The sequence below is a fragment of the Chlorocebus sabaeus genome, chromosome 4 (genome assembly GCF_047675955.1).
Source record: "Chlorocebus sabaeus isolate Y175 chromosome 4, mChlSab1.0.hap1, whole genome shotgun sequence".
In the NCBI taxonomy this organism is placed as follows: Eukaryota; Metazoa; Chordata; class Mammalia; order Primates; family Cercopithecidae; genus Chlorocebus; species Chlorocebus sabaeus.
The window spans coordinates 79,533,005-79,559,336 of NC_132907.1; the positions used below are offsets into that span (position 1 = coordinate 79,533,005).

The following is a 26,332-nucleotide window of genomic DNA, read 5'->3' on the forward strand; positions in this document are numbered from 1 at the left end:
GTTTGCAAGTTTTACTAAGTTAATGGGTTTCACACAATAGTACAAAAAACCTCTTGGTTTGGTACAAACATGCAGTGCTTTTCTGTGCCGTCATTATTTTAACAGTTATATGTTCCAGTCAGTCATTGCCAAGGGATTCGTGAAAACATATTGCTGTTTTTGTTTTATTCCCTGGTCATCTGGACCTTCTTAGCTTGCTTGATATCAAGGTGAGAAATCTCAAGGTTGTTTGCCGTCTTCGGATTTCCATCGTGTAACTCCTCTGCTATCATCAGCCCTTGCCTTTGAAGGTCAGCTGACATTCCAAGGCTGGTCAGATCATAATGTGTACATCCCCTGCATTCCTGTAAATTCCCTTATCTCCTGCCTTTTCATCTCAGCCTTCCGAGAAAATTCCTCTGAACCAACCCTGTGTTACGCATCTTCCTGGACTTCCGTGGTGCTTCTGCAAAAGGTTACACCATGGAACAAACTGATCAAACTTATCCCTCACCTCTGCTGACTCTGTAGGAACTATTTCAGAGGGTGTTTCTCTGCCTCTCACCTCCCAACATATAACCTCATTTCCCACCTCACAGAGTCAGTTGCAGCAACCAAATTCATCACCTTCCAGCCAACAAACCTACACACTTACCTTCCAGCCCTGCATCCTCCCCATTCTCTTCTCATTGTAAGGGAGGAAGTGTCCCTCCCCCCATCCAGGGCCTGCTTTCTCAGGAACCTGTTCCCTGCTTTCTCATGCATCGTTTCCCTTGTCCTGTCGTGCTCAAATCTCTGCCCTGTTAACACAGCAACAAGAAGCTTCCTGTGTATTTCACCTAACTCTTTAGCTACATTTCTCTGTCACTTTATAGCCAAACTTCCTGGGAGGGTGACTTCTACTCACTGTCTTTTTCACTTCCCTTTCATTCTCTACCTACTTGACGCTGACTTCCACCCCCATCAGCCCACCTAGATGGTTCTTACTAATGACTTTCCCGCCATTAAACACAGCAGGCAGCTTCCCTGATCTTCTCTCTGTTGACTACCCCTCCTCAGTCACACACTCCTTCCCACTGGCCCTCCCACCGCTGCAGTCCTGGTTTTTACATGCTTCAGCTTGTTTTTTCCATTGATATTTAGCCATTAAGGTTGATGTAGCTCAGGAATATGCATTGTCCTGCCTTTGTTCTCAGTATGCTTCTGAGGTCTTTGGAATGACTGGATCCCAGGAGGACTCTAGACAAAAGCTGGGCTGATTCTCTGATTTAACCTCTCAGGACAGGGAGGTTAATACATTGTGAAGCTTGCTTTAGAGACTGTACCATTGAATAGAGATATAAACATTATTGTAATTTCATTCTCTCCTGACTCTGGTTATTTCAACCTATTCTACTTTTATAGGTTAGTATTTTAAATGTTAATATAAGTTGTTTTATAATTATTACTGTTGGTGTTTTTTGGCAGAATTTTCAGTGGCTCTTTTTTGAGGTAGGGTCTCACTGTTACCCAGGCTGGAGTGCAGTGACACAATTAAAACTCACTGTAACCTGAAACTCCTGAGCTCAAGTGAACCTCCCACCTCAGCTTCCAAAGTAGCTAGGACTACAGGTGTGCACCACCACACCTGGCTCATTTTTAAAAATCTTTGATAGAGATGGGGTCTCACCATGTTGCCCAGGCTGGTCTGGAACTGCTGGCTTCCAGCAATCCTCCAGCCTCAGCCTCACAAAGCACTGAGATCACAGGTGTGAGCCATGGCACCCAGCCCATTTTTAGTGCCTTTGATCCTATAAACATTACTGTCTGTTTCCCTGTATACATCATTGATCACTTCTGTTTTTTTCTTTGTTAAATGTACCCTAGTTCTCTGGTGTGTGTTACATACACACCTGAGTGTCCAGCCTCAAGAGGGAAAAGCTATATTAAGTTGGTAATGAGTAAATAGATTCCATGCACAGTACTTCGAAATACCATCTTGGCATAAATAGCAAGTAATCACCAATCACCAATGGTAAAATGGAAATTATTTATAATGCCTCCAATTTCAGTGGCAATTCTCGAGGGGTGTTTTTTTGTTTTGTTTTTGTTTAATTTTACTAAATTAATGGGTTTCACACAATAGTACAAAAAATCTCTTGGTTTGGTGCAAACATGCAGTGCTTTTCTGTGCTGTCATTATTTTAACAGTTATATGTTCCAGTCAATCATTGCCAAGGGATTCGTGAAAACATATTGCATAAATTTATTTTTAAGCAGTAACCTTAAAAACAATGCCTTGAAAGATGTTTGTAGTTGCTTGAAAGAATTTTCATGGTGGGTATAACAGAATGATCAGTGTGCCCCTCCAGTGAACTGCAAACATCTGCACCTGAGTTACATGAGAGCGACACTAGGTCACCATCCAGTTTTTGCCTCTCTTTGCATAAAAGTCAAGATCTTTGCTCAGAGGTCTGTCTCAGGTTCCAGAGCGTGGCCCTGTGCTTCTGTCGATCAGTTGCCGCTTCTCCCCTCTGACCTGTTCCCGTTCTCCCTTCTCTCAGGTTGTTTTTGTAGCCATTTTGCTTCACAGTCACCTGGAATGCCGGGAGCCCCTGCTCATCCCCATCCTCTCCTTGTACATGGGCGCGCTTGTGCGCTGCACCACCCTGTGCCTGGGCTACTACAAGAACATCCACGACATCATCCCCGACAGAAGTGGCCCGGAGCTGGGGGTACGTCTGCCAACCCAACTGCAGTCTGTCTGAGACTCGGAGCAGAATAAAACTGTGTTCTACCTCTTAGAAAATGAGAAATCAGTGACGTCAAAACATGAAATTAGCCAGGATGTTATACCCAGAGGCCAAGTGCTAGCTGTCTGCCAGGAAAGACAGTTGGAGAATTAATGAACTCAAACAGATGGATGTGATCTGAGATGTCACTGTCCAGCCTCCTTATCCCACAGGAGGAGACAGAGGCACAGAGAATCTGTGGCCAAGGAAGAGATACGACATTCGTGGTTTCTCTTGCTCTTCTAAGTTATTCTGCAGTCAACAAAGGTTTCAGGACCCACGTTACCTTTGAGTTTACATTTCACTGTGTTTAATTTTATAGCAGGGATCCAGGCTTTGTTTATACTTTCTTCAATGGCCAATCCCAGTCCCTTATTCAGGTACCTCCTGGGGACCAAGTACAACATTAGGTACCATAGGGCAACACAGAAAATTTTGAGATATGGTCTCTACCCTCAAGCAGCATCATATCCCATTTGGCATGTCAGAACAATACAGAAGCAACAATTAAACAGTCATCTGAGACAGCACATCACCTGCATGAGGATTTAGGAGCCACTAACACTGGGAGAAGGAACGTAGTGATGTAGTGTAAGATGCCTCCTTGGAGGAGGCAGATCTTGCTGTGCCCTGAAAGTTGAATAAGAAACAAGTAGGAGTGAGATAGAGAACCTTAGAGAGCTGACCAAAGCATTCTGTTTGTTGTAAGTATAAACCGTATCTGATTTCTGTGTGTGCTAATTTTCCCTTCCCATAGGTATGAGACATCATTCGGTTTGTCTGCATTTAGCTGTAAGGCATCTACAGCCCTAAATTCATCCCCTCACCTTACCCTGATCCCCACTTGGGCCACACATTACTTTGTGGTGTCAAGCAGTAATTGTTTTGACCACTTACCTCCATCCAAGGTCAGGCTGTCAGTGAAATCCTATCTAGTTATCCCATCACTAGGCCAACCACAAATTGGTCTTGATGGTAACAATCTGTCTCTTAACATTTAGCCACCAGCAAAAGGAAATAAAGTGGCCACGATGGTTCTGTGATGTAATTCTCACCCTTGTGAACAATCAAAACCAAAATTGCATAATGAAAGCCAGGCTTTAAAGATATCCCACACCTTTGCCGCAGAAGTCTTAGAAATCCCTTGTTCTTTACATGCCTTTATTTTGGTTATGCTTTTGAACAGTTTACATGACGTCTATGAGAGCTCCGAGAATAAGAACCTCTGTAGTCAATTTCTACACTGCCAAAATAATTAGGCACATTTTTGTGAGCTGATTCCAAAATAAATTATAATAACTTTTTTATTTCTAAGAGTTACCTCTTCCTGACATGGCTTCTAGCCAGCCCATTTGATGAGATTAACGAAGACTTAATTTCAAACCTGTTTCTCAGGCCCTAGATGTGGGTTCTACCTTGGTTAGAGATTCCCTGAGTCCCAGTATGGAAAAGAGTGGTTGGGATCCATTAAATTTCAGTGTGTGTTTTAATTTCACAGCAGCTTGCCAGCTGTCTCAGTTAATTTCTATTAAGACTGAACATTTTATTTTAATTCAACTTGGCTTGTCTGCAGACACTTTTCCTTATATTACTTTCAAGTATAATGAATTGGCTCATGATTAACATACGAAGGAAAAGCTTTGATTCTGAATCGTTTTTTCCATTCTACTTGTAGAGTTTAGGTAACTTTTATCTTTGTTTCTTAATGCAGGGCGATGCAACAATAAGAAAGATGCTGAGCTTCTGGTGGCCTTTGGCTCTCATTCTGGCCACACAGAGAATCAGTCGGCCTATTGTCAACCTGTTTGTTTCCCGGGACCTTGGTGGCAGTTCTGCAGCCACAGAGGTAGGCCATGCTTTGGGGATGTGGGGCTTATAATCAGCTTGGTGGGGCAGGGGGTGCCGAAACTGATGTCCAGTTCTCCTTGAGAGCTCAAGTAATTCTCCAATTTTAAATTACATGACAGTCACCCTAGGAAACCATAAAGATCTCATTCAGTGACGTATAATCATGTAATTGTATATTTTTATGATTATGGGAGAAAGCCTGTCATGCATGTCATACATCCTTCTTGCTTATCATATGAGGAACTGAGGCACAGAAAGAAAAGGTTAAAGGCACGGAACTCGCTGGAAGCTGGGCTAGTGTTAGAATCCAGGTTTTCTGACTCCTACTCCGTTTTCCACGTCCACGGAGCCAGCACCAGCCTCTTCACTGTGGTGGCAGAGGATGATGGAGCATGCCACGTGGCAGCCGAGTGGGACACACCCAGTGGCTGCAGGGCCGCTGCCTCTGTGTTGACCCAGCCTGCCCTCAGCTGCCCTTCATCGTCATGCATGTGCCACCCCACCCGTCACCACCACACCCGTGCCTGGCCTGCCCACCTCAGATGGGGAGCTCCTTGATCGAACAGACTTTCTCTGGAAACTGGCAGCCACTCCAAAGAAAGAGTTGACTCATTTTTCCCTCTTTCAAGTTGGGTTTGAACAAATAGAATTACTTCATTGGCTTCCTCCTCCACTGCCCTCTGGAGAATTAATTCCAACTCTGGAACTGCTGCTCCCGAGGAAGGCTCATGGCTGCCCACGAGGGCCCCCTGTCCAGGGGCTGCCTTGCAGGGAGCGGTCTGGAGCCCTAACTGCACTGTCAGCATGTCTCCAGCCAGAGTCCCTGCCAGTTTCCATGTCCTGGGAAGCTGCTCATGTTCTCCTGGAAAGAGAAGCACATAAATCCAAAGCAGAACACTTTCTCTTGCTTCAGTGTGTTCCTGGATTTTGTTTTTTGAGTCATGAGCGTCATCTTGGGTGGCTACTGTAACACACAGTTTTTGTTCGTGAATACTTCAGTTCAAGTTTCTCATAAAAAGTATGGAACCCCCTCCACCTGTGTGCTAGAATTCCATCCTCCCCTTTAACAAAAGAAAAAGGACAAGTATACGTTAGAGCCATTTGAAAATTGCCCTCAATGGCATATAGGAACAGCAAGTGGGGTACAGCGCTGGCATTTATTGGTCATCTGCTCATGTGCCAGGCATTTATGTACATTTCCTTGACTCCCCAATAACCCTATGGGATGGATATTATTCTTACTGTTCCACCAGAGGAGCAAGAAGGGGAGCTGTGGGAGAGGTGGTGCTTTGCACAGCTGGGGAGCAATGATGTGAAGGTTTGGATCCAGGTCTGCCTGATCCCAACGCTCCTTTTTGTTCTAGCACACCACGCCACACCACACTTCTGTCACACTGCTGGGGACTTGCCTCATGTTCCTGGAACCTCCGGGCATTGCCGTTTCGTTAATTAAAACAGATGAAGCTGGCTTTCCTCCTTCACAGGCTAGGCAGAGAGTTGAACACTGCCAGGATGTAGGTTTAGATGCTTTGTTTTCACTTTTCTTCCTTTTCATTCACATAGGGAAGGAACTGTCATTGTATTTTTCTCCTTTAAGAGGTGGGGTCTTGCTTTGTCACCCAGGTAGGAGTGTAGTGGTGGCACGATCATAGCTCACTGCAGCCTCAATCTCCTGGGCTAAAGCAATCCTCCCACCTCAGCCTCCTGAGCCACCATGCCCAACTAATATTTCAATTTCTTTTGTAGAGACGGTGTCTCGCTTTGTTGTCCAGGCTGGTCTCAAATTCCTTGGCTCAAGCAATTCTCCAACCTCAGCCTCCCAAAGTGCTGGAATTATAGGCATGAGCTACCAAGTCTGGTCAGAAACTCATATTTTCATGGAAACACATTGATAGCTTTCTGCACAAAATGTGTATTTAATTTTCTTAAATTAAAAATCTAAATTGGGCCATACTGACCAAACAGACTGGGAGTGAGTTGGGTTGGAAGGAGAGTAGCACAGAGCCATCAACAACCACGCAAAATGTCAGCGTCCCTGAAGGATGATGGAGTGGAGGCTTAGAGGTGGATCCCAAGGAAGAGACCCTCCGGAGAGCAGGGAGGGCTCGCAATTTCATTTTGAGAATCCAGAATAAATAGGGCTAGACTAGAGGGTTCTGTGTAGCTCAATGGAATGAGCAAAGATTCTGGAGTTGGGTGGACCTGGGTTGAAATCTTGGCGTCTCAGAGCAGTGGATGGTCTTTTCCCATCTTTATAGCCTACACTTTAAGATTAAGGTGTAATAAAACCCAAAGGGAAGGATTGAAACTGTGTTTGCAAAAATATGACTGAGACAGTGAAAGAGATCTGACTTAACTGACTCCATCTTGCTTCTAAACTCCCAGCTATCCTTGTTCTTTCCTGGGCATAGGCCAAACTAACTTTGGGAGAAATTTATAGTTTATAGTTTAAACAAAAATGGTAAGAGCAAAGCAGACCTCCTTCTTGCCTGGGGACTAGATTGCCTTTGTAGAACTACCATTAGCCACAAGATTAGAAATGATGCTTTAGGGGTCATGCAGCCGGAGGCTACAACATTCTGACCCTCCCTAAGCTGCTCCAAAGATCAGTGCTTACTTTGCAGACCCTGCACTTGATGGATCAGCTGGCCCCACGCAGATCAATCAACTGGCTCATCTGAGCTTGTGGCCCCCACCCAGGAACTGACTGAGCACAAGAAGACAGCTCTGACTTCCTGTGATTTCATCTCTGACCCCGGTGCTCGGGGAGACTGATTTGAATAATAATAAAACTCTGGTCTCCCTCAAAAAGAAAAAAAAAAAAGGAGAAAAAATAAAAGGACTCTTGGCTTCCCAGCCAGTGGTCTGCACCTCTTTCTCGTTGCATCCGCATAAAACATGATGCATCCCCGTTGTTTCACATCCACTTTGTTGGCTGGCTCATTCCACTGTCAAGGATGCGGCGGAGTGCCTGCCCCTAGGAGCCCAATTTGCTGTCAGTTCCCCCCGTCCCGGGCTGTCCCGTGCCTGCCTGATGTTTGTCCCCCAGTGTGGAGGGCTCTGTCCTCAGTGGCTACACCTGAGCCGGCGTGCTTTGTCACCTGCTGTAGCTCCTGGAGGACTTTCTGCTGATACCCTGCTAACTCTGCCACCTCTTCCTGTTGCAGGCCGTGGCGATTTTGACAGCCACGTACCCCGTGGGTCACATGCCATACGGCTGGTTGACGGAGATCCGTGCTGTCTATCCTGCTTTCGACAAGGTGAGAACCCGTGCGGTGTCGTGTCTGAAACACGCTTTTGAAATGACTGCTTGATAGACAGGGCTCTCTGACGAGGGACACTTTGTTGCTCCTCAGTCCTGCTTCCCTTTGTAAGGTTAATGTGACGTTGGGGGCGTTGAAGGAATATTTTCCTCAGAAAATAACAGGGGCAAGTTGAAGCTTGCCTTGACGCTGATCCTGCGATGCTTTTCCAAAGTGATCGTCTGTAGTTACTTTCAGGTTATTCCCATTGAGTAATGATTTGTTTGCGAAAGGGAAAATAAACTTCCCCCAAAATCAATTTATGGAATTTTATTTCTGTGGTTTGTTTCTTTAAATGAATACTTTGTTGACCCCCTACCAGATGGCTAAGGTGTAGGCAGGAAGCCGTGCTCCTGGCTTCATGAGGATGTGGTTCTCTTTCTGTGGGCTGGCCTACCTGCGTGCTCAAGCTGGCCATAGGCAAGACCTGGGTCCAGTGTTTTGATATGGCAGACGTATTCCAGTGGAAAGCCTCTGTTGACAGCTGCTGTGTCTCCCCAGCCACAAGAGTCACATAACCCTTCTGCCCTGTAACTTGTGACCCAGTCAGCACTGTCCTGCTGTCATTCAATAAAAGTCTATTTTGGCTGGGCGCGGTGGCTCAAGCCTGTAATCCCAGCACTTGGGAGGCCGAGACGGGCAGATCACAAGGTCAGGAAATCAAGACCATCCTGGCTAACACGGTGAAACCCCGTCTCTACTAAAAAGAAAAATACAAAAAACTAGCCAGGCGAGGTGGTGGGCGCCTGTAGTCCCAGCTACTCGGGAGGCTGAGGCAGGAGAATGGCGTAAAAACCCGGGAGGCGGAGCTTGCAGTGAGCTGAGATCCGGTCACTGCACTCCAGCCTGGGTGACAGAGCGAGACTCCGTCTCAAAAAAAAAAAAAAAGGTCTATTTTATAGCGTTATGATTTAAACCTATAGACTTTTATTAATACTCTAAAACAAATGGCTGGTGAAACATACTCCAAAAATAGTCTACAGTGTTTTAAATGATACGTTGGAAGGAGGCAAACAGGCTGCCACTTCTTACCACGAAGGGCGCCTCTTGTGCCTTGAATGTCCGCAGAACTAGCAGCCACTGCCGGCATCACGCTGTCTTATCCCAGCCAGAGCCTGTGAGGTGAGGAAAGGAAGCCTCCTAGCCAGCGGTGTCCACAGCGCTCAACTCTGGCAGAATGGGCAGCTTGGCACTGGACCCTGGGTAATGCCGGCCCCTCCCGCCTTCCCCCACCACCGGCCTAACCTCTCCTGGGCACAGGAAGCCCTGGGAAGCCACACAACAAGGCTAGGCCCCCGGCTACAGGCTTCCCTCCTTTCTTCACATGGCCACCAGCTTTCAGAATGCCCCCCTGAGACCGTTTGTGGGTTCTGGGAGGGGCGAGGCCTGGGGAGCAGGGACTGGGGACCCCCTCTCCCCCACCATACCTTACAGCCTGGCCCAAGGGCATCCCCCCAAGCATCTCTGAAAGTGTGAGATGGAGACGGAGGATCAAGTCTGGAGTATCACCCACATCTGCCCTCCTCCTCCTCTGCTCCTGCACTTCCCGAGCAGTTTCTCTGTTAGGGCATGCCTGTACACACACACACACACATCCACCCCCACACACAGCCTGCTCCCACTTCCCTATCAGGACTTTCTTCCACTGCCAGCCCCCAGGCCACCCTTCCTTGTCTCTATCACTTGCATCCTCTATTTCCCTAGAGATAGAGGATCACCTGGGAAGGGTAACCCACCTGAAAACCAGTGAGGGAGTCCCCTGCCTAAGCTAATGGGCGATAGGCCCCGAACCCTGTACTGAGTGTGAAATTTCCTCAGTGGACCATTAGGACCCATCACCTACTGGACTGTGAGTTAAGACTCGCCACCTACTGGACTGTGACTTAGGACCCATCACCTACTGGACTGTGACTTAGGACCCGCCACCTACTGGACTGTGACTTAGGACCCGCCACCTACTGGACTGTGACTTAGGACCCGCCACCTAGTGGACTGTGACTTAGAACCTGCCACCTAGTGGACTGTGACTTAGGACCCATCAGCTACTGGGAATATTCTGTTGCAGCATCAAGATGCAGAGATCTCCTAAGAAATGCTTTTGGTTCCTGCTTCATAGGCCTCTGAGAGTGGACTCAGAAGGCATGAGTCACTTGCTGGAGAGAGCAGACACTGTGTTTGAGTGGGTTTAATTCAGTCTGTAGATAGAAATCATTGTTTTCATTTCAAGGCACGTGTGTATAGAAGTAAATCCTAGAAAACCAACATGAATGTATGTCTTTTTGCTAAATTTCAGTTCTACTTCCTGATGAATAAGGTGATCATCTGATGAAACTGATGAGAAGGGCAAGTGCTGAAGTGTTAGAACCTTCTGGCTGCCTAGGTCTCATCTGAGATTATTTTTGGCCACCTTGAAATCATAAAATTTAACAATACAACAGTGTATGGTTTCAGTAAGAGCATCCAAGAAAAACATTGTTTTATTCTTGATCACAGAGGCTAGGAGCTATAAAAGAAATTCCTTTAACGAGCATACCTCTAGCCAGAACTTCAAGTTACTCCAAATCCTTTTAAAACCTCGCCCATTGTTTCCAAGCATTCCAGCGAGCCACGCCAGCCATTTATGTGAATACCGTCTATTCACCAAAATCTTAGGCACCTCCATGTGGACTTCCAGAATTTGCTGCACTGACAGTTGAAATCCTTAGCTTCTTTGTGGGCTCCAGAATCAGAGATTTAAAATTTCTCACATACCTTCTGGGAGTTCTAGCTAAGTATGAGCTGAGAGAGGTTTCCACTAGTGCAGATTCTCTCTAATGTTCAGTTATCTGCAAAAAATGATGCTTCTGAGCCAACTGGGCAAACAAACGGAAACACCAGTGCTAATCTAATGATACCTGCTGGTTTATTCCAATGATCTTCATGTGAATATGTACCATTTTGCAAATCACAGTGCCCCTGAAGGAGCTGTGGTACATTGCTGTCCCCATGGCAGTATGTGTGTTTTGCTGAGGTTCCCTAATTCCTTCCAACATAGGCCTCTTTCTCATCGTACCCAGCAGGGCACTGCTCTTACAGAGAGCGGTCCTCTAACAGATCCAGGGTGAATGGAGATGGAGGTCTCCAACCACTGGGACTTGTACTTTGCCATAGAGCAGTCTAGAAAACAGATATGTTTTAGAGACTAGAATTAAGAAAACGTATACTCACTCAGAGGTTGGTCCTGGTAGTGGCAGGGATTTGAGAAATGACCGTAGCCTCCCAGTCAAGGAAAATCACAAGCTCTTTTCCAAGTGAATCCTGTAGTAGCTGTGGGTGTGTGTTTCACGAGGCTGGATGCGGAGCCAAGTGTTCAGGGTTTGTTTTTGTGAGTCGGCTCTGGGACTAATTAGGTCCATAATGAGGCCAGGATTATTTTTCTCTGCCAGTTTTTGTGGTCCGGGGGCCAGACCCTCATTTCGTGGAGGTGAGAAGCACACTTAGCATTGCAGCTGGAGAGCCTCGGCAGGCTCCTTTGACTGCCAAACTGGGGGACATCTGAGCCCCCCGCAGTCGTGCTTGAAATCCAGTGCAGCAGATGCTCTTGGGGTATCTCTTCTACTCAGATGTTGTGCTGAGTGCTTCTAGGGGAGACACGCAGGGCGTTATCTCAGCAAGCACAGCCTCACTGGGGTTGGACGCATGACAGGACGTGATGCCTGCCCTCAGAGAGCTCCAGGGTCATCGGGCTTTACAGGAGGTAGGGCCCAGCTTGGAGGTCAAAGGTCAGAGAGGCTTTTGGGAACAGATGGGCTGTGAAGATGATGCGCCTTCGAAAGAGGGATGTTTTTGAAAATCAGGATTCAATGGCAGGAGGAACAAAAGCCCCAGGTGTGTCAGGGGAAGAGCAGGAAGCCCCATTTGGGCTAGAAGTAGAGAAGTCACGGCTGGAAGGTGAGTCCGTGTCAGATTGCACAAGGCCTTGAATGCCCGGTGGGATTTATAGTCCATTTGGTAGGGAGGAGAGGAGCCCTGGAGGCCCCTGAGCAGGGCCATGGCATTTAGGGAGATGCCCATGGTGGCCAGATACAGGGTCTGCTGGGACCAGGAGCGGGGTGCATGGGGCAGGAGCAGGCTTCAGAGCCGAAGCCCCAGGACTGGGCGAGGTGGGCTGCCCAGGCCTAGGGGAGGTGACTGAATTGGGCGATGCTGCAGGACGTTGAGTCAAGAATTCACTCAGGTTAATGATCCTGTGCAGGGACCTGACAGCTGCCCGAGAGACACTCAACATGACAGCTGCCTGGCAAACTGTCACTTGAAACCTCTAATTCAGACACATCAGATAAAACAAAAGCAAGATGCTCTTCAAGATCCCCTGGTGGGTTCAGCCAAGGATAAGCCGGGCCCATTCATGACTGTGGTTTTCTTTCCCCAGAATAACCCCAGCAACAAACTGGTGAGCACGAGCAACACAGTCACGGCAGCCCACATCAAGAAGTTCACCTTCGTCTGCATGGCTCTGTCACTCACGGTAAGGACAGAGGCTCTCTCTGTCTCTTCTCTCTGTTTGGGTTTTGTAAAGGGGCAAGTTGCTATTTTAAAGGGGGAAATCTTATTTTCCACGATGTAACGTGATGCTAGATTAATTAGCAACCTCTTCAATACATGTTCTTCTTCAAATGTGAACGATTGTTATTCAAGGAGGCCCTAGAGTCTAGGAATAAAGGACCTACTTCAGGCGTTTCTTGGGACTTCTCAAATGCTGCAGAAATGAAGAGGTTGCCTTTAATTGGAATAATACACTTGTCTTGCTGAAAAATTTCCAGCCCACTTTTTAAACATCAAGAGTCAACTTTACAACCATCCCTGTCTCTTTTCCAAATTTAATCAGCATTATTTCAGTTTTCCCCAGTAAAAATTCCTTTCCAGTTATGTTTGTGCTGACATAGCCTACTTACTTGGCCATCGCATGCCCAAAGGCATGGACCCCCTGTGGGATCCCAGGCCCCTCTATCTGCTGAGGATACAGCTGTGAGCAAGCATGTGTGACACTGTGTCAGCAGCAAAGCCTGTCAGTATTTCTATGCACAACCTTAAATAAACAACACACATCCTTCATTATCAAGCCCCTGCGAGTAATTCAGGTGTGTTTGAACATTGATAATGTTCAAAAAACATGGAGAAATTAGGTGCATGCTTTATAGTCCAAAGGACGTGGTATATAATTGAAGGTTATTTAGCGCATTTATCAACAGTGGCAAAAAACCTACTGTTTTTTATAAACAGCCTTCCATTGGAGACTGTGCCCTTTGGGTTATAAAGATGGAGATGAGAAGAGGATAAAAAGAAATAAAGGTCTTTTGAACTTGGTTCTGCTTTCCATGTTTATTGTTGTGACAACATATGTCCTATTAAATCCTGTAGAAACGTACATTCACATATACAATAGAAGTATTTGCAGAAATGTCAAGATGTGTGCAGTTGTCATTGTCAATAACTAAGAAAGAGGACCGAAGGCCGTGAAGGTGTTGGATTATGCCGGTAACGGGCACACAGGAGCTGGCTCCTTCTTACCGTCATCACAAGAACCGTGGAGCTTGATGAGCTCTGTTAGTGGGCCATTCAAATCAAGGCCTGCATACATTTTAAACCTTTAATGGACATTTTGAAAGCCTGCAGCTTAATATTTGATCCGTTGATCCAACACCTAATTAGATTGGCACAAGGGCAGTGCCCATCACAGAAGACCTCTGACACTGCCGAGTCATGACCTCGTGTCCTCAGCTGCCCTTGTCACCACCAACACAGCCCCTTTTGCCAGCCTGTCCCTGTGGAACATGGGGGCGTTGGGAACCTATTCCAGCACTGCCTCACTGCAGAAGAATTTCTGATAGCAATGCCTGTTTGAGCGGGGCCGGTTCCCCACAGCCCTGCTCCCCTGCTAGCATGATTTCTCTCTGTGGTGTGCAAGCTTTTCTATAGTTCCCTAAAACATTAGCAAAACACTGAGCAACTTTGAAACCATTTAAAAGAGCATTTTAGGCAGAACAGAGCAGGTTTCTATTCCAGGAACAGACCTCAGCATTTGGAGACTCTGTTAATGGCTAGAAGTCCAAGGTTGACTCTGCTGTGAGGCCCTATGACTTGGACCTCACCTGCTTATAAAGCTGACAACTCCTGGCTGCCGCTGGCTCTGCAGTCCCGAAACTCGCCTCCTCTCTCTTCTTTCACACTGTTTAACATCTTCCCGCAGCTAGAGTTGAATCTGATGGAGAGCTTTACCGATTGAGCTTAAGGACATTCTCCTCTCTTTCAGTTCACGGGCGTAATTTGTACTTCTAAAACGATTATTCTGCAGCAAGTTTATTTTGAAATGATGATGACTTGTAATCTGGGAAAGTGCTTACATTTCCCAGGTAGAGGCTTTATTTATTATTCTAATCCTCTATCTAAAAACCATCTGTGACTTGAAGTTTCTCAGGGTAAATTTTCACCTTCTAGAAATAGAGATTCAGAACCCTTTGTCGGAAAGGAACTTGGAGATGAACTAGTCAAAACCCATAATTTTTCAGAAGAGGAAATGATTCACACCGGACAAGTGACTCGTCCAAGTATCCAGTAATAGAAGCGGCTACAGCCCAGCCTTCAGGGCGTGCTCTCCAGGACCCTGTCCTCTGAACCTCACTGTTCCCAGAGAGTAGGAACAAATATTGGCCCTTAGGCCTCCAGATCAGGGCACTCACCACCATGCCTGAAATGGTGGTTTCTTGCCAATTAAAAACCATAGTATTTGAGTTTGTGGTTTAGGAAGAGTCTCACATACACCATCCTTACGATGATTCAATCAATTGATCCAACATCTTGGCTAACGGAATTTTCACCGAAAGACACATAGAAAAAAATATAAAGGGAGATCTTTCTTTCTCCCTTTATAGACAAGGATCCATGCAAAGCACAGGCTTGGCCTCTGCTAAGGTCTCCCCAAACCATTAGCACACAATAGAAATGGGCATCTCTCCAGACGGATCTTGGCAAGTAGAGTCAACTGGACACTTTTGTGCAGTGCACAACCTACACGACCATACCCAGCACCCCTGGGATGCCACATTCAGAGAAAGTCAGAGAAGGGGGAGAACGAGGATCAGGGAAAGGAGAGTGACTGAAGGTCAGAGAGGTGGAGTAGCATGAAGGTCAGAAGGAAAAGGGAAAGAGACTGATCAGAAAAAGGGGAGGGGACGAGTCAGAGAAAGCTGGAGCGGAATGGCGGAGGTAGGGGTATAGACAGGGAGAATGTGGAGGCCCCAGAGACCCTGGGGCCCTCTCAGCCCTTGGGGCCCTGCCAATCCTGCCAGTAAAAAATTGCTATATACTTTAGAAGAGTTTAAAAAAGAGACAAGATCTTAAAACTCAGAAAATTTGACAAATTGTTGGTTGGTCAAATTGGTTATCCAACTGTTGATTTTTGGTGAGCTGACCTGTTTCAAGATGGCAGGTGTGGATGGGACTCTGTCCAGGGCTGGCCCTGCACACCCACATTCCGATTACACTGAGGTCATGGGATTGTGCCAGGACCCCCAGACTGCATCCACCGGCCCCCGAATAACTGACTTCACTGGCTTCAACACGTGGAGGCTGCTAGATGTGGAGGTGTTGCTGTCACTCGAGGCAGAGAGAGAAGGAAGCCTGGCCACGCTGCCACAGTGTGCCAGTCAAACCACGTGGCCTCACGCAGTAGAGTGCAAGGGTATCTGAGGTCAGTGACTGTTTGTATTTAAGGATCTGATTCTTAAAAATAAAAATTAAAAAAAAGTTAAAATAGGTTTTTACTCTGGATCTTTCTGAGTCTTGCTTTTTGCAGTCAGTGGGTGGTTAAAGGGAGACTGTGAACCTGCATTCAACCCGGAACCTTCTATCTTTATTGTTCTGGGTTGAATAGGATTCATCAAACATTCTTACGTTAAAGTCCTAACCCCCAGTACCTCAGAATGTGACCTTACTTGGAAATAGGGTTAAGATGAGGCTTTGGTAGGTGAGTAGGGTGGGCCCATAATCCCATATGACTGGTGCCTTTTTAGAGGAAGAAATTTGGATACAGACATGTACACAGGGGAAGTGCCTTGTGTAGGCTGGCGTTTTGCTGCCTCAGCCCAAGAGCTACCAGAAGCCAGGAAAGACCTGGAACAGACCCTTCCTTAGCACCTTCAGAGGACCCATGGCTCCGCTCACACCTTGATTTCAGTCTCCAGAATGGTGGGACAGTAATTTTCTGTTGCTCAGAGTCACCCAGTTTGTGTTATTTTGTTTTGGGTGCCTGGCAAGCTAACAACCGTGATTTCTGAAAGGAAGGAATCTTCTTGTCTCTTAAGGCCACATGGATTGATGAACCAGACTTCCAACTATTGAACTCACTTGTTTTTGTTTTTTGTTAGAGTCTATCTCCTTTTAGTTTCATGAGACATCTCTATTATTTTATTTCTAGATTCTCCATTTGAGTAGAGGATTTGCTTAGAAATATAATACTTTATGCAGTGTGGCCCTGTGTCTGCATTTTTGTAGTTTAATTTGTGTGTGTGTGGGTACCTAGTAGGTGTATATATTTATAGGGAACATGAGCTATTTTGATACAGGTAACCTGAGCCAGCACTTACATGCTTATTGCCAAAGGTTTCTTTGGGGACGGGGTATTGACACTGTAGCATGTGATCGAAGTACCAGGACTAGATTTAAGTTACTTTGCTTCTTATTTTTATTTTGCTTTTTATTCATTGAATAACGCAGTGCCCCTCAACAAGGTCTTTGCAGAACCCAGGACTAACCTGTGCCACTACAAGCATTCAAAAACTGAAATATTTTTCCAATTTTCAGGAAACAAAATAAGTTGCTAGAATTTTATTCATTTGTACTTATCCCTCCCACCAGATTGCCTCAAAATCTTGATCTCTTCTACTGTTTATCACTTGAACCTTATAAAGGGTAATCTGATTTGGCACAAAATTATAAAAATCACTCATTTTTCACTTTAACGTATCAATACACACCCGTGTTCTGCCAAGAACCCACGTGGGGCCCACCACCTGAATGAGTTTGAAAGCAACAGGGAAGACACGTTGTTTATACCCTGGGCCTGCAGACGCTCACTGCTCACCAGCTCCTCCAATCCCTTAAGGAAGTTAAAGCCCGGGCCCCAGGGATCCCTGCACCTGCTGAGTGCTGCCTGACCCGAGTCCCACCTCAAAGAGGCAGGTGCCCAGCCCGGCTCTTTCGGTTTTCACTGCTGTGGAAGCAGAGCTATCACAGTGTTATAAATAAAGTTTCAGTGCCGTGGAAGAAATAGCACTCGAATATAAAATTTTCTTTTTAATTCTCAGCAAGGCAGTGTACTTCTATAGAAGGGTGAGCCCTTACAGATGGAGCAATGGTGAGCGCACACTTGGACAAGGGAGGGGAAGGGGTTCTTATCCCTGACGCACGTGTCCGCTGCTGCTGTGTTGTTCCCCTATTGGCTAGGGTTAGACCACACGGGCTAAACTAATTCCGATTGGCTAATTTTATTAAAGAGAGTGACGCGGTGAGTGGTTTGCTGGGAAAAATGGTTATGGCAGAGCAGGAAATTGGAATGAGTCAGGGTGGAGCAGGTAATCAGAAAAGGTTGCTTTACAAGGAAGTTAAGTTTAAAAGTAGAAGGCAAAGAACTGAACATACTGACACATTGATTCTTTGAAGAGCAATTTAGAACTCATATCTAGCAATAGGAAGAGGTCAGTCACAAACTGCCATCCCACACTAATGGTGAAGTCACTCAGTAGGGCTTCAATGATCTATTTCCATGATTAATACCTTATGATTCCCTACAGGTTTTTTAAAAATTGGTTTTCTTAAGTCTCAGCTTAAAGACAGTGTACAGAAACCAGACATCAGTTTGACCGGGTGCTTAGTCCAGACCCTTCCGACATGCATGCACCATCAACGTGGAGAAAGCAAGGATGTGGTGCCCCTGGCCTCTTGGTTTTCCGAGCCCAGCACCAGCTCGGAGGCTCTGAGGCACCGCGGGCTCCACACACGAGCACCTTCTCCACGGCCTGAAACTCCCGATGGCCTGCCATTCCCTTGGGTGCAGCAGGCAGGGAGCCCAGCAAAGCCCATGTAAATGATCTCAAAATACCTCAAAAATTACCAAATAGAGGTAATTACATGAAGCAGTGTGTGAAATGAGCACAATGAGGACCTAAAACAGCTGATTAGCATGCTAAGTGGCCATTGTGTAAGTTTAATGAAGTAACCTATCATTTGACACAGGAACAAAAGAAAACAATCAAAAAAACACTCTGATCACAGGAGAGACTTCACTGGCTTCCCTCTCCCAGGCCTGGGTGTCTCTTGCACCTCTGGGCAGCACGTGTTAGGTGCTTTTAGCTAGTCTGTGGTCTTTTCTCAAAAGGGTCTTCATTTTCTCTTAAAGGCTTGCTACTGTGTCCCCAGCTCTGGGTCAGATGTCCCACTTGCTCGGGCACAGTAAGGTAAACGGGTTTGAATGGTGCCATGAAATTATTCTAAGGTCTTTTTGTATCTTCTGAGCCCAGTGCAAGGCTAAAAGAACCACAAAGCGCTGCCAAGAAACAGCACATATGGCAAACAACAGTGCCTCGAAACCTGCTCACTGTGAATCGGGCGCCAGACAGTTTTCAGTGGCCTGTAGTCCTCCCTGGAGATGGCTCTTAACTGATAGGGCTTGAAGAATGAACCGATGGTTACCAAAAAAGAAGTTTCCAGAGGGCCAGGGTGCACGCACTGGAGCTGACACCCCTGATCTCTTTCAAGTTCCCACCTTTGAAACTGGAGATGAGTTCAGATGGGGGGGCTGCCTGTCACGCCTGTGGCTCTCATGACAGCTGACTGCCCTGTCTGTGTCTGTTGACTTAAAGAGGGAAGAGGAATGGAGGCAGAGGGATTTAGATCAAGCTGGAATTGGCCACATAGCTTGGTGCTTATAGGTGTGGGCCCTGGAGCCACAGGGCTTGGGTTCAAATCCAAGCTCCACCACTCACTAGCCGAGTGGCTTCAGGAAAGTCGCTCAAAACTGCAAGTTTCAGTTTCCCCAGATGCCACACACAGATAATAAGAATTGCTCACCTTTTAAGATTTTAAAAGGAGTAAAAGCTTAGTGAGATACCTGGCATGTGCTATAAGCAAAGAATGCCAGCTCTCCTCAGCCACCAGCTCCACCACTGGGACACTCGGTGGTCCCTAACACAGGGAAAGAGGGCTGCACATGTACCTAAGTGGCTAGGGGTATATTTTATGCCAAGGAATAATTTTATGAATGATATCTATATCTTATAGATAAATATAAAGTTTATATTCTTCACATTTTTGTGGGTTTTGTTGGGAGGGGTTGTTTTTTTAAAAGCCAGTCTTTCGATTGGTAGATTTACACACACCTTCAATAGACAGACCCTGCCACAGTCATGACCCCTGAATGCACCATTTTTCTCCCCACGGAAGCTCCTTGGTTGAGCCATCACCCCCTGCTGTTTACAGCCTCCCAACCCCACGCACAGATGGCGCTACCCGAGCCCCATCTTCTTGCTAACACAGAGATGCCAGTTCTCCATCAAGCTGTAGTGAGCACAAAAAGGGGAATGAATAGGTTGAGTCCTCTGACTAGGCATCTGATAGAACCGCAGACACAACCACATAGTAGAAAATGCCAATAAGGACCAATTTTAAGTTGCACCTGGGCCTAGGAAGCATGTTCACATTTGGAAGTCCTCAGGTAAGATAGAACACCCGTGTGTCCACAGAAACCTGGGTCCTGTGGGGCACACGTCATGCTTCCTAAGGACCCCTCACGACCCCTGTTCGCATGACACTCACACAGCTCCCTGGGCCTCCCGTGTGTCTCGTCTCTGCCCACATTGCCCTGTCCCACACAGGTGTGGCCGTATGCATCGCCGAAATCATCGAACGCCTAGGCAGTGGAGCAGGACACGTCAGCCCATCACCTTCACTAACGCAGCCTAAGGCTATATCCGCTTTTTAAATTAGCCGCCTGGCACTGTTCACAGGATAAACACGAGACCCATAAGCTGCAGTCCAGGACTGGGCCCTTCTAGAATCCATCCTTAGGATTTCCAGCCTCGAGGCTCCCGGCCTCTCCCTGATTCTCTAAGCTTTCTTTCCACCACAGAGGAGTTCATGCTGGGAACCTTGCATGCTTTTACCGTTATCAACAGAATGCTTTGCTCCCTCTTGTCACTGTCAGTCTTCAGATCCCACTTGGCTGGGTTTGCGCTTCCTGGCTAGTTTAGAGGTGACCATCCTTGTTGGAGAAGGCAGACAGAGAGCGGGGGTTTGGAAGGTACCCCTGGCCCCTGGCAGCTCTTTCCCTTTTCCCTTCTTTCTTGTGGCACATTTTTTTACAGCTGTTTTTCTTGATCTGAGCACTTTTACCCACTCCGAGCACTCGGGCTTTCACCTCCTGACCTTGTTCTTATGGGAGTTCTTACGTTCTTATGGACTCATCATGTGGTACCACCATAGACCCTGCCATAGACATGACACCTGTGTGCGCCAGGCTGCCCGCTCAGCCTGCCTCTCCCTCCTAGCCATGGCTGACTCAGAAATGATAAAGATCCTCAGGAAGTGTGCCCTCTCAGTAGCCACTCATCCGCCCACAGCCTTCCAGATAGTCCTTCACCGCTGGCCGCTGCCCCCGGAGGACGACATGGCCTTTCTCACCCGTGTTGGGCTGCCTCTCCAGCTTCCCATGCAGTGGTGTCCCCTCGCTCTGTGTTTTGCCTCGGTGGCTGCTGCCTTGGCATTGAGTGCCCCGTCGGGCTTCTTGGCAGGCAGGTGCTTCCTTATCAACCTCTCCCTGGCACAGACAGGCGCTCCTTCTCCTGCACTCCTGGCACCCGCTTCTTGCTGGCAAGTACACTGGGCACATCTACATACACGTCAGCCCCATCCTCAAGGCTGCAAGCCCTTGAAGGTAGACTCTGCATGAGGCCTCCCAGGACCTGGGTAAGGAAGACCTGCAAGAGGATAGCTGAAGGCATGGATGCATGTTTTGCTGTCCCCAGTACCCACTTCCACACCTGGGGACCACGAGGCCTTCAGATGCCTTCTGTTTTCCTCCTCGGGGCCTGTTTTCTGGTTGTTGGGAGAGAATTTGTCTCCTGAGAGTTTTTCAACCTCTTTTAGAATCTTTGGTGCTATTCGATCATATTTGCCTCTTTTCCTTAAGTTTTGAAATCTGTTTTCCTTAATTTCTTTAAAAAAAAAAAAAAAATTCCCTGATTCCTGTGAATGCAAAGAAGCCATGGCCACTCTCTTTGTCAGCAGCCCAGGATTGTCCCCGCCAGCAAGGCTGTGAGCCCCCCTGCTCCAGCTTCCGGGGAGAAACTTTGTCGGAGAGAAGGGATTAGGTTGGAGGCTGCCAGAGAGGAGAGGGGCTTAGTGGTCTGGTCAGGTCCCCTCCTTGCTGCTGTTTCTGTAGAACCCAGCATGGTCAGATCTCCTCCTTGCTGCTGTTTCTGTAGAACCCAGCATGGTCAGATCTCCTCCTTGCTGCTGTTTCTGTAGAATCCCAGCATGGATCACAGCACAGCGGCTGCTTCTGTTGGGCTCCACCGCCTGTCGGAGCGAAGGAGGTGCCACCCCAGAGCAGGCGCCCCCGTGGAAGTGAGGATAAAGGTGTTTAGTGTTTAAAACATCTTCATCCTAAAGCTTCAGAACTTCAGGCCGCAGAGAAAGCAACTCGGGAGGGAAAGAAAACAAAGAGCGGCGGCATCAGAAAGGAAGCAGCCTGAAGAATCCACTCTGTCCGGGTCTTTCTCTTGGACACACTGAGCTAACCCCTCTCTGTGCGCTTGCTGGGAAGCGCCATTCCCAAAGCTAGAAACCAGAATTCTGGCTCTTCCCCTTTTCTCCCCACCAGAGCCTGCCCCACCACTGCAAGGTGGCAGGTCACAGATGGTTTCAGTATTTACAGTGTCCCCCATCCCAGTGGAACCCAGGCTCTGGACACTTCTTCTTGGAAGGTGCAGCTGGCAGATGGAGGTGGAGGCACAGGGAAAGCCAATGCCTCCTAGAAGCCAGAGGTTTGGGTCTGGCACTGCCTCTCGCATCCTCAATTTCCTGAATTAGGATACCTTTTTTTTTGGTCAGGCGCCTGTAATCCCAGCAGTTTGGGAGGCCGAGGTGGGTGAATCACCTGAGGTCGGGAGTTCGAGACTAGCCTGACCAACATGGAGAAACCCCGTCTCTACTAAGAATACAAAATTAGCCGGGCATGGTGGCATATGCCTGTAATCCCAGCTACTCGGGAGGCTGAGGCAGGAGAATTGCTTGAGCCTGGAAGGCAGAGGTTGCAGTGAGCCAAGATCGTGCCACTGCACTCCAGCCTGGCTGACAGAGCAAGACTACCTCAAACAAAAGGAGCCTCTTTTTTTCATCATTTCAGGGCCAGTTTTGCACCTTGCAGGTCAGGATGGGCTCCTCCACTCCCATTTTTACCTACTGTCCATGTGTAATGGAGGGGCCTTCTGTGCCCTGGTGAGCTTGTCCTGCTCCTGTCTTGCCACTGCTTGGGCTAGCACCCCAAGGATTCCATCTTCTTGGTTGCACACCATTATTTGCAGCTGCATCTCAGTAAAGCGTGTTAATTCTGAGTCCTTCGGTCATGTGCTAGAAGGCAACAGAATCTGAGCTTTTAGTAAAACTCACCATCCAACAGGACTTTGTCCGGCTGGCCCTGTGTTCCAAGTTAGAAATTCCGTTCACGAGAATGACCCTGTCTCACCTTCCTGTGGCAACCTTCCCTCAAGCCATAGCTGTCAGTCAGCCCTCTTGGGTGGATCCTACAGGCCATATTCCAGCGGTGGTACCATGCTGACCCTTTGTCTGGAACAAAGACGGCCTGTTTGAGGCTTTGTTAATGCTGGGCCGCCCAGCCCCCACAACATGAGGTGGAGACTGCCGCCCCATTGTTCCCGGCTGCACTGGAAGAAAATGCCTCTCTTGTGCATGGGGGATGAAAAAAGAACCAAAGGTGAATTAATGGAATTCAACACTTTCCCATTTGATGCCCCTCACAGTACCCTTGGGCCTGAACGGTTCAGCAGCCTAGGGCATCTCAGAAACAGGGAGAAAGCAGGGCTTCTGCGGCCCCAAGGCCTGGATTGAACTCTTGTCCCTGCCTCTTTACCAGCCGGTGACCTGGGGCAAGTCGCGCAGTCCCTGTAGGCCCTGTGTCCTCCTCAACCAATAAGGCATCTATCTGGGGAGTGTATGAAGATGAAATGGAATCACATATGGAGCGCTGTTGGCACATAGTGAGTGACTGATGAGAATGAGTTCCTTCCCTCTGCCTTCCCTCCGCACTTCTGTCTGGAAGCTTCAGGAATCCAGCATGAGATCTTTATGTCAGCACGTATAGCAGATTTGAGGGGTTGATTGGTTTATTTTGGGGGAATTTAGGTGAGATGAAGACAATAAAGGCTACTCCCTAAAACTCTACCTAAGCCCTCATAAGAAGACACCAGGGCAGATGCACACGTGTCATTTGAACAACGAGCAAATGAACGGAGTGTGCTGTTATAAGCAGGTTCCAAATGTTTTTAAATTTTAATTGTAGAAAAATACACATACAGTGTACCAACCTCACCATTTTTAAAGGGACAGTGAAGTCCATTCACATTGCTGCTTGTCATCACCATCTGTCCGTAACTGGGTTGCAAAACTGAAACTCTACACCCATTAAACAGTCACTCCCCATGTCCCCTTCCCCCAGCCCCAAACAAATTCCAAGTTGACTATTAATAGTCAAGGAGAAGGAAAGGCTAAACAGAAGCTGGAGTGTGGAACTTTCTCAATAGTCTTCAGATCCTGTGAGAAAAACCAGGAAAGGATTAAAGCTGCAGAGAAAAGGAATAGGAGTTGGACAACCCTCTGCGGGCTTGGTGCATGGCGCCCCCTGCTGTTTGAGGTATGTCATTTCTCTCCACCAACACAACATTACTAGGAATTAGTTAAGTCATCTTAGATACCTGAAAGACAGTTTGCTTTTTGTGTGCGTTTGGCAATTTCATTAAACCTAGTGATAGCAGGGATGATTTCGTTTTCATATTCTTCAAAAAGCTGGTTATAAAACTATATCTGAAAAATGTTGATTTTTTTTTACCATGAATATGCTGTAACAGTTGATGATTGCATCAACTCCTTAAATATTCAAGATAGATTTATAATTATTATTATGATTATCAGCAAGCCAGATGGAAGGTATCAAATTCTACATAAACACTTTGTAATATGCTCTACCAAGCTCTGTTTCTCTCAGTAATAGATGTCATTTACTTTCATCTGTTGTAAATGTAAGTTGTGGTTTGCTACCCCTGTGTTAGCCAACTAGAATTTTTCTAGCCTGACCTTAAGTAAAAAGTCCTCCCCGTGTCCCCACTGGCTGTGATGGCAATAATCATCAACCCTCCTATGAGGTTCCCTACTTTCTCTCACTGAGCGAGATGCGGACGTGGAAGCGTCCCTCTCTCCATCATCCCCTCACCTGCTGTCTCAGGAACATGTGGCTTTTCACCCTTCTGAGGACAGGTCAGTCAATCCCAAGAGCCCATTCCTTTTGGCAGTTGCTACAGGTATGCACCCCTTAAGTGCCGATCCCCAGAAATGGGAGTCATTGGCTACTTTCACACATTGCCTGCTTTCGGCAATTCACCCTGGTAAAATGGCATTGTTTTTCCTTCTAAATTGGGAATCTGAGAGTGTGTCCTGATGGAATTCCATCTCATTCCATTTGGGATGCACTGAGTCATGCAAACATTAGGAACATTCCTAGAGAGGCCCCGTCCAGCTCCTCTTCCTCCTTTTCCTCCTCCTCCTCCACTTCCTCCACCTCCTCCTTCTTCTTCCTTCTTCTCCGTCCTCCTCCTCCTCCTCCTTCTTCTTCTTCCTTCTTTCTCCTTTAATTTTTGGAGACAGAATCTTGTCACTCAGGCTGGAGTACAGTGGCGCGATCTTGGCTCACTGCAGCCTGCAGCTTCCTGGGCTCAAGCAACCCTCCTGCCTTAGCCTCCCAGGTATCTGGGATTAAAGGCATGCACCACCACACAGGGCTAAATTTTTTTTGTAGAAATAGGGTCTTGTGTTGCCCAGGCTGGTCTTGAATTCCTGGCCTCAAGCAATCCTCCCACCTTGACGTCCCGAAGTGCTGGGATTATAGGCGTCAGCCACCATGCCCAGCCCTTCTTTTTTTAATTAACCTTGTTTTTGTTTTTTTTTAAGAATAACTTCTGATTTTCAGAAACATTGTGGAGATGGTGCAGAGTTGCCATAGACCCCTCACCCTCACTCACATTGCTTCACTGCAGCACGCATGTCACAGCCAAGGAGCCAGCCCTGGTGCGCGACTGTGAACCAGACTCCATGATTCATTAGGATTTCACTGGTTTGTTTTCTCATGAGCTCTTTCTGTTCCAGGATCTCATCCAAGACACCACATTATGTCTAGTCATCATGCCTCTATAGCCTCCTCTGGTCTCTGAGAGTTTCTTAGACTTCCCTTGTTTTTAAGGCCTCAACAGTTTTGAGGAGTTCTGGTCGGGTATTTGGTAGAGGGCCCCTCAATGTGCGTTTGTCTGGGGTCTGTCTCGTGGTTAAGACTGGGCTTAGGGAACTGGGGAGGAAGACCACAGAGACAAAGTGCCACTGTCCTCACATCTTATCGAGGGCGCAGACTGACAACCCGACTTACCACTGTGGATGTTGACCTTGACTGCATGGCTGGGTTCATGGCTGCCGCGTTCCTCTGCTGCCAGGACACATTTCCTGTCTCCCCACTGTGCTCTTCAGAAGGAAGTTCCTCCGAAGGAGCGGGAAGCTCTGCTCCCACCCACCTTAGAGGGAGCAGCTAATGAATTATTTAGGGTTCTGTGCAGGACATTTGTCCCTTCTCTGCCATTTTTTAATTTCTATCCCTATGGACTCATGGATATTTATTTGCTATTTGGGGATATAATTCAATACTACTGTACTTATTTTGTTGCCCAAAGTGTTTTTGCTTTGGCCATTCGGAAGCTCCTTCTGCCTGGCTTCTGTGTCCCTTTGCTGTGTTCCCATCGTTTTATTTGGGGGCACGTCCTTCCTTCTCACACCACAGATGCTCCAAGCGAACCATCTTGCATTTTCTCTGCCTTGCTCCTAGAATGAGTCATTTCTCCAAGGAGTCCTGGTTCCTTTTATTGAAGAATAAATAGAAAAACCGAGATCTGGGCACTGGGTGGACTATTCTGTTTTGAAGGCTGTGTCCTGATGAGAGAATATTGACAGTAAACTCGACAGCAGAAAGCCCACCTCTGCAGCTGCTCAGAGGAACGACTCTTTTCACTGGTGGGAGATCATTAGGGTTGTGTTCTGGTTTGGAAAAGTCCACGTCATTAGGCT

The 26,332-nt window shown here is 47.2% G+C and overlaps 1 protein-coding gene across 1 annotated transcript in view; it reads left to right on the forward strand.

The window, feature by feature from the left end:
• The window catches only part of ANKH (ANKH inorganic pyrophosphate transport regulator), a 153,577-nt gene that overhangs the window by 113,656 nt on the left and 13,589 nt on the right, over nt 1–26,332 (forward strand). Inside the window, exons 5-8 of the mRNA XM_007961244.3 lie at nt 2,523–2,693; nt 4,462–4,596; nt 7,766–7,858; nt 12,312–12,407. Coding sequence (XP_007959435.1) covers nt 2,523–2,693; nt 4,462–4,596; nt 7,766–7,858; nt 12,312–12,407 — 495 coding nt within the window. The remainder of the gene's footprint in view (nt 1–2,522; nt 2,694–4,461; nt 4,597–7,765; nt 7,859–12,311; nt 12,408–26,332) is intronic.